The sequence below is a fragment of the Genypterus blacodes genome, unplaced genomic scaffold, assembly GCF_046128005.1.
Source record: "Genypterus blacodes isolate CSIRO-AG114 ecotype Tasmania unplaced genomic scaffold, CSIRO-AGI_Gbla_v1 ptg000136l_1, whole genome shotgun sequence".
Taxonomy (NCBI): Eukaryota; Metazoa; Chordata; class Actinopteri; order Ophidiiformes; family Ophidiidae; genus Genypterus; species Genypterus blacodes.
In genome coordinates this window covers 417,631-426,222 of record NW_027466938.1, presented here as the reverse complement: position 1 = coordinate 426,222, position 8,592 = coordinate 417,631, and the positions used below count along the sequence as shown (strand labels likewise).

The window sequence follows — 8,592 nt, the reverse complement described above, 5'->3', positions numbered from 1 at the left end:
AGATGGATTGACTTCACTTCTACTAATTCACATACGAGAGGAAGCAGGAAAAGGAAATGCATTATGGGAAACTAACCTTTTTGAATGAATCCTCTTCATCATGCCTCTTACACACCACAGGGCTGGGCCTCTACACTCAGCACACTGGAGTGAAAAGATGCCTTGCTCAAGGGCATTTACTACTTTGTTTGTCTTTGAAAAAGAACAAGGCATAATTAGTCAAAATAGACTGTATAGTAGCATAATTAAGGCTACGTGTTTATGTGCTTTACTCGTAAGGAAATAACACAAAGAAAATGACAAAATGCTACAAGGAGAGAAAAAGAATCAACTTGTATGAATGTAGGACTTTTAGAAATCACATTAAAATACACAAATAAAATGAAAAATATTGAATAACCAACTAAAAGATAGCAGATCAGCAGGTCATCAACCATTATCCAAGAAATACAAATAGAATAATAAATAACAAGAATGAAGAACGTAAATGTCGAGTTTTGGATGTTGGAGTTTTTTTTGTTGTTGAAATTTTTAATGTGTTTTTATTTTTTATTTTTTTTAAGGATTCTTTGAGGTTCTTTTAAGGGTTTTTGAGGGTATTGACCTCTTCTTCGGGCGCTCCTGTTCCAGACTCGTCCAGTAGCCTGGCTTGGTGACCCCTTGCATACCCTTCTGTATCTCCTATGCATGTACAGAGGGACACTACTTGTTGGTGTAAGAGTCATGTGTCGTCCTGGAGCCTTTCAGACAAACACAGATTATTTTTATCTCATTGGAACCACATTGAGAAACAAACTGCAGCTTTTGCGGGCAGTAGAAAAGCTCTGCAGGTTGAGGAATGTCTCCCCTTAACTCCTGATCTGTCTCTACAGCAGCATTTCCTCTCTGCCCTTTGGTGACACACTTCCCTTCTGATCACGGTCCCTGGAGTGAAACAACATGAATTATATGGAACATTTACTGGAGTGCCAATTCTCCCTTTCAGCCTTTTACAAAACAAGCTCTCACACAAACACCAGCAGGTTATTGTTCTGAGCCAAACCAACGTATTGATCTGCTGCTGCGTCCCAAGGGTTTAACCAAAAGACAGCAGCTCCTCATCTCCTGCCCATTAAAGACTCAATCACTCTGTTCTCCCTCATGTTGCACACTGAACACAAGTAATCACAGAGGAGGTGCAGCAATTACAATATCAGACTGAAGCTATACGGTCCTTACATTGAATTTAAATGAGTTGAAGAAGATGAACTTGACTATGCTATGTTATGTATGTTGTGTTGTGTTGTGTTGTGTTGTGTTGTGTTGTGTTGTGTTGTGTTGTGTTGTGTTGTGTTGTGTTGTGTTGTGTTATGTACCAAACTCCACCAAGACAATTAGGGAGAAAATGAAAGTATTGGAAACAGAAGGCTCCAGTTTCTCCACTCGGCTTATAAAACTGCAGCCCCATAAAAATTGATTACAAATGTTGATTACCACTTTAAATCAATATATATATCCCATAGATCACATCTCTGGGTGATCTCAACCTCCAGCGAGCTGAGACTTCATCTGCTTAATACACATTCATTTCTAAGAGTGATCTTAATATTGTGCTTTGAATCAATGTACAGATCAATAAATGGGACAACAAATGGCAAATTTGAAAAACCTTTTTTCATTCATTCATTTGTGTATTATTATTATTATTATTATTATTATTATAAGTAGTAGAAGTAGTAGTAGTATTTATTGATCGATTGATTTATATATTATTATCTTTATAACTCATCTTTTACAGACCGAAGAATTAAATAATCATCAATTAATCGTGAAATATGATTTGATATGATTTTAAACAATTTCAATTTAAATGTTTCATACATTTGATTAAACGTTTCATGTACAGTTTAAGATAAACTTAATTCAGTCAGAATGAATAATCAATCTAAATTCCTATTTGTTGGATGAAACATATTTATATGATCTTATCAGCAGCTCTTATCTCTGGATGCTGTCAGCGTCTCTCCACATCACAGACGGAGCTCAGACTGAAGCTGTGACTGTGACAGCCTTACATGTTATTGTAAACCTTACAATCTCTCCCTCGGCTGTGTTCCTTCCTCTGGATAGGCAGTGTGTCGTCTCCAGGGTGAGCTCTTTGTGAAGCTGCTGTGGGAGCGAGCAGAGAAACACACAATCCCATCCACACATCTGCTCCTGCACACAATGGATTTCCATTTCTCTTCTTTCCTTTTTATTACAGGAATTCTATAACGTCTAAATCAGGGGTATCAAACTCAGGCCCGCGGGCCCAATGTGGCCCGCAAAGTAATTATATTTGGCCCGCGTGATAATGTCAAATGTCTATTAGAGCTAGCCCGCCGGTATAAAGCGCATGCACCGCTAATACTACACATCCCAGAATGCTCTGCGATTGCGTTCTCTTTGACATCACGAGCTGGATGTGCTCAACCTGCAGCTTCAGGGGCGGGGCCGTGTCATCACACACATATACGCTGAGGTGAGGGCTCTTCAAACTAAGTTGTGCCTGTGGGAGAGAAGGACGCTGCAAGGAAACTTGGGCCATTTTCCGTGCCGCCAAACCATGAAAGAGCAGATCTCTACCTCCGTGTTGTGCACAGTTTGCTGATAAACTCTAAGTACTCAGATCCGTGTTTACCCAGCGATTTGCCGGAATTTAAAGCCCAGAAATGTAAGTGTGGAGTGCTTAGTAATCCGTTTGCATTTGACGTGGAACGCGCATCAACCAACCTCCAAATGGAGCTGATTGAACTCCAGTGTAGTGACACCCTCAAGTCAAAGTATGACTCTGTGTCCTCGTTTCATCCCAGACACAATTCCCCAACAACTCCGTCCCCAAGCTGCTCAAACGCTCTCTATGTTCGGCAGCACAGATCTCTGTGCATCAGAGTAAATCAGAGTTTAGCAAACTGAGCTTTTGTTGGATTTTCATTGAGGGCAATTATTATTTTATTTGCGCTGTTCTGTTTTAGTGAGTGGACCTTTTGTTTTTCCTGTGCTCCAGGATTCTGTTTTTGGGATCCACTCACTCTCGCTTCGTCAAGCGTTCCGTGTTCAGCGTCTCCAGCAGCAGCGCCCAGCTTCATCCTGGTTTATGTTTGTTAACCACCTGATTCCATGTACTGGTGTCTGTTCCACATAACTGGGTCCAACCTTCAAATAACTTGATCGCCTGCCAATCATAACAATATCTAACAGTTTGACATAAATAATAAACTGAGACTTTACAGAGCAACCTGGGGGTTAAGAGAAGAGCAATAAGGTGGAAACATAACACAACAGTCAGACATGAAGAACGCTCAGATCTCTAGGCTTGGTCTCAACTCCCCAGCTAGGTTTCTAGGCTGCTGCTTCTCACACCAGACTTCTTATTCCTATCACACTTTGACCACAAAGCATCGGTACATGGAGAGAAGGAGAACATGAGTAAATCAGATATGTGACAGAGATGGAGATCAAAGATGGAGATGGAGGACGATTCCACCAGAGAGAACACAGAGAGAGAGAGAGCGAGAGAGAGAGAGAGAGAGAGAGAGAGAGAGAGAGACATCACTGGAGGTAATGAGAGAGGAACAGAGGATGTTTGATATTTACTGTAGCCTTCTTTAGCCCCGCCTACTTGTACCATTTCCACTATTTCACTTTTGTTATGTAGTCAGCAGCAAAGGGCTTGAGAATCATCTACAACTAAAACTAACTGCAGCATTTTACACTTTTAAACTCCCCTCTGTGCTTAAATGTGTGAGTGAAACAGCATGGATTAAAGGGTTAAACATGATTGGAAAGCTCTGGTTTTGTTTATTAGATTACAGATACAGTCTTACATGAACAGAGCTCTGCACTCAAACCTGAAAGTCAAACATGTTTTCAGATTTGATACCAAACATGAAAACAGCTGACATGACCTCATCCCAACTTTATTATTGTTTTTGTTCCAAAGATCAAAGACAGAATTCAGTCCATTCATAAACCACAACCCAACATTTGTGATATTTACAGAGATCAATCAAACCTTTTGATTGATCACACTTCCATGCAAAGACTTTACTCAAAGCTTCTGATTGATTGATTGATGAACAGTAATCACAGTTCTTAGATCAGTGTGAGTAAATTGTTGTGTTACAGCAGTAAGAAGCAACCAGAAACAAATATGATGTCATCAGAATGTGAAGAAAAGACAAAGTAAAGAGGGAAGATCAGCTGATCCTTTGTACTTTAGTTCCCTTAAACCACAGAAACGTTTCATGTAAACTCCTGCAGGTTAGGCAGAGTGACTGACAGCTGAGATGATCAGAGGGGCGGAGTTTGTACCATCATGATGAAGCCCAGGACGGAAGAATGGGAGGAGCTTATGAGTGAAGGAGCAGCCAGTGAAGGAGAAGATCAGAGCTGCAGCATCCACGTCATAGAAGGAGACCAGACCCTCCTCATAGTCCACAAACACGCCCACCTTCTCTGGCTTTGACTCCAGACTCAGAGGGACAGGAGAGTCATCATAAGCTTTGTACCCATTGACATTCCTCAACCCTACAGCCCAGTAACCTTCCTGAGGCCTCAGTGTGAAGGCTCCCTTCCTCTCGCTTGTCTCTCTGGTCACTCCTAAAGTCCACGCTGTCTTTCCGTTGACCTGAACCTCAAAGTAAAATCTTCCAGAGGAGAAACTCTGCTTTGCTAAAACACTTAACCATCCATCATATCTCTGTGGTTTGTCTGGGAGATTCTTCCTCACATCACCACAGTAAACTTGTTTCTCATCATCAGACAGGATGAGTAGAGGATGAGCTGTATCAGGATCCAGAGTCACGTCCACTGCAAACTGCTGGATCCTCCTCAGCTCCACCTTCAACAGCTTCTTCACCACCTTACTGAAGGTCTCCTCCAGCTGAGCCACAGCTTTCACCACACTCCCCTCATGTGACCTTTGATGGACTCTGACCTGTGTCCAGTCCTTGGTGGGAGGAGCAGAGCTGATGGATGAGAAGCTCTGGAGGAGGTGGAGGTGATCTTCAGAGAGTAGGAGCTTCTCCACATGAGCAGTTCTCTCTCTCTGCCCAGAGAGTTCCTGCTGCAGCTCCTTGATGAGGTCTTCAGTCTGTTTCTCTGTGCTCCTCTGCTTCTCCTCCATGGTCTTCCTGAAGTTGGACTGGATTTTCTCCACAAGCTGCTTCAGAGCGGTGAAGACCTGATCTCCATCTGCTCTCTCTCTGTCTGCAGCTTCCCTGCTGAGCTGTGCTGACTGTTTCATCTCCTGGATCTTCAGTAGTGTCAGCTGGATCTTCTGCTGAAGTTCAGCCACTATCTTCTCCAGCTCAGACTTCTTTCCTTCATATTCTTCTTCCAGAGGAACAAACTCATGGTTCTTGTGGTCTAAAACAGGACAGATGAGGCACACACAGGTCTGGTCGGTCTTGCAGAAGAGCTCCAGAGGTTTCTTGTGCTTCTTACACATCCTGTCCTCCAGGTTGTCCACAGGATGGATCAGCTGGTGTGATCTCAGGCGTGCTGCTGTCAGATGAGGCTCCAGATGAGTCTCACAGTAGGAGGCCTCACACTTCAGGCAGGACTTGATGGCCTTTAGTTTGGTTCCAGTGCAGACGTCACACTGAACTTCTCCTGGTTTGGCAGCTGGTTCCTCTGATCTTCTGCTGGCTTCCTTTTGAGTCGACTGTCGGAACTCAGCGGCCATCTGAGATATGAACGTGTTGATCTTCATCTCAGGTCTTGTGCAGAACCTCTCGTTACACAGAGGACACACACACTGGACGTTACTGTCCCAGTGTTGAGTGATGCAGCTTTTGCAGAAGTTGTGTCCACATGGTGTGGAGACTGGATCAGTGAAGACCTCCAGACAGATGGAGCACAGGAACTGATCTTCAGACAGCAGACAGCTGGCAGCAGACATGTCTACAAACTGAGAACAGACGAGAACATGAGTGAAAACATCTCTGGAGACACAAACACTGATTGTTGAGCAGGATGAAGAGTCTGGAAGTCTTAAAGCTCCTGAAGTTCATGTCAGAGTGAAACAGGAGAGACGACTTTGTTGTGGTGATATTATGAGCAGACTGGGGTTTGTCCTGAGGGGGCACTTAAGGAAACGTCATGGGAGGCAGTAGCTCAGTGGGTAGTGCTTCCGCTTGGGAACCGGAGGGTCGCTGGTTCGAGCCCCTGCCGAGGTGCCCCTGAGCAAGGCACCGAACCCTCAATTGCTCCCCCCTCTGCGAAGGGTGGTAATGTAATGTAATGTAAGTCGCTTTGGATAAAAGTGTCTGCCAAATGATCGTAATGTAATGTAATGTAAAAAGACTTCAGGCTCAGCTTCGGGCTCAGCTTCATGAGGATTGATTGTGTATTGATCAGGACATGAAGCTTTTGTCCCTTTAGTTTTATTCAGACTGTTTAACTTTAAAGTTTCCCTTTTCACTCTGGAGCTGAACTTTGCCTTTTAATGAGGTCACCATGACTACAGGCTGCACTCACTTCACTTCCTGTTGCCGTGGGTGCGGCTCAGTGCTGAGACTCACTTCTGTTTTTCTGAGACGCTCTTTTCTTGCTCTGACGGTAAAAACTGCCGTGTGTTTGCAAACACCAACGTGTGTGAACCAGAGCCAAGCCTTTAAGACTGAAGCAGTGAAGTGAGACGTGTGAGAGCAGCTCAGCCTGGACCTCATGCTGCTGCTGAAACTGACAAGATTCTGTCTGCACTCACCTGAGTTTGGCTGAGACGCTGCAGAGACGCTGCAGAGACAAACTGGGACAAACTTCTGATCCTCTGGCTTCTCTTCTGCTTCAGTCGAGGCTCTGCTGGACTCTGACTGACTGACTTTCGTTTCAGGAATATGACGTTGCAGCTTCTGCTTCCTCCTCTCGTGTTGCTCCTCCTCCTCCTCCTGTAGCTGTTGTTGCTGCTTCTCTTCCTCCTGCAGGTTTGGAGGAAGGTTCTTCCTTTTTACAGACTTACACACGATGCAAAGTTTCTGGATTGTTTGTGTGTGAAATGATCGTTCTCTCTAACTGTTGCTCACTTTTGAAATGAGGCCACTCAAGTGTGTAGTTTTGAAAGTTTACTTAACAATCTGCAGGATCTGTAAGACATTGAATACAATCAGCACTGCACCTCAGCTCACTGTCTTAAGATAAGAGATAAGATAAGATAATCATTTATCCGTCCCACAGCGGGGGAATCCACATGTTACAGCAGCAAAGTCTAAAGTGCAAAGCAATAAAGGGCATTAAGATAAAATAAGAGCCTGTTTATAATATTAAGCTGTGCTTGTTCCAGACTTAATGTTTAAGCTAAACTTAAGTATGTTTCCATATGAAAAAGTTGATCATCATATATCTGGAGAGAAGTGAAAACATGCACAACTGTAGTCCATTTATCAAGAAATATGAAGTCTGGCCTGCGACTTAGTCCCAGTTTGTTATTTTGGCCCAGAGTGTGTTTGAGTTTGACGCCCCTGTTCTAAAGGAAATGCAGCTTGTGGTTGTTTGCAGGTTTGGGCCGGACAAAGATAAGTTCACAGATGAGTCGACCCACATCACCACCAGGACAGGAAGAGTCTGAATGCAGATCAATAATGTGAGCGGCTGCAGCCCTTTGTTTGTGTTCACAGCCCACAGCAACATAAGAAGGCAGCATGATTGAATACTAATCATTTACTCAAGTGATAAACTCCACAAAGCTAAATATAAACACAAACAAATGAATGTTGGTTATTACATTACATTACATTACATTACGGTCATTTAGCAGACGGCCGCTGAGCTGAGCGCCGGGGCAGCCAGTCGCCTGATGGCAGCAGAGCGAAGTGGTCGGCCGGGGGTGTATGGCTTGACCATAGCCTGGAGGTATGAAGGAGCTGTTCCTTTCACTGCCCTGTAGGCTAACACCAGAGTCTTAAACTGGATGCGAGCAGCTACGGGGAGCCAGTGTAGAGAACGGAGAAGGCAAGTTGTGTGGGAGAACTTGGGAAGGTTGAACACCAGACAAGCAGCAGCTTTCTGGACGAGCTCCAGAGGTCTGATGGCGGAAGCCGGGGCGCCAGCAAGGAGGGAGTTGCAGTAGTCCAGGCGGGAGATGACAAGAGCCTGGATCAGCACCTGCGCTGCCTTGTCGGTGAGGAAGGGACCAATCCTCTGGATGTTGTTATCTGCCACACTGGCCCGTTATTATGATGTCATTATCATTCTGAGGTGGAGCTTTGGGTCTCGTCGTGGCCTGTGGGTTGGGGGGTTTCTGGTTCCCTGGGCTGGGGGAGGGGGCTCCTCTGGGATCTCTGGCTCATGGGGAGGTTCTGGTGGGGATGTGGCCTACAAACAGGTCTCTGTGCACCCCCATATTTCCTTTATTATCATCATAACTATATTTTCTGTCACCATCTATCTGCCGGGGTCTCTGCTGACAGAGGCTGGAGGGACCGGGGGCTGGTTCTCCCAGGGACCCCTTTGTGCTGCAGGGGGGTGAGGAGCCTGTTTGTGGGGCTGTAGGCTCTTTTCCTTGCATTCCTGCTGAGGGCTGGGGGCCATTTTGTTTCTGTGGGAGCTCTTTTGAGGTTTCTGGCCTGGGGG

At 44.8% G+C, this 8,592-nt stretch overlaps 1 protein-coding gene across 1 annotated transcript; it reads right to left on the bottom strand.

The window, feature by feature from the left end:
• Positions 1 to 3,799: 3,799 nt before the first annotated feature.
• Positions 3,800 to 6,860, bottom strand: LOC143011531 (E3 ubiquitin-protein ligase TRIM39-like). Its single transcript, XM_076164437.1, has 2 exons — positions 6,731 to 6,860; positions 3,800 to 5,932 (listed from the first exon to the last, which is right to left on the bottom strand). Exon 2 carries the CDS (start codon positions 5,921 to 5,923, stop codon positions 4,283 to 4,285), a length of 1,641 nt encoding a protein of 546 aa, XP_076020552.1. The 5' UTR covers positions 5,924 to 5,932; positions 6,731 to 6,860; the 3' UTR covers positions 3,800 to 4,282.
• Positions 6,861 to 8,592: the final 1,732 nt, after the last annotated feature.

What these genes read in the sequence shown, in the direction of transcription:
- LOC143011531 (XM_076164437.1), bottom strand. Translation starts at nt 5,923, where the DNA reads ATGTCTGCTGCCAGCTGTCTGCTGTCTGAAGATCAGTTCCTGTGCTCC.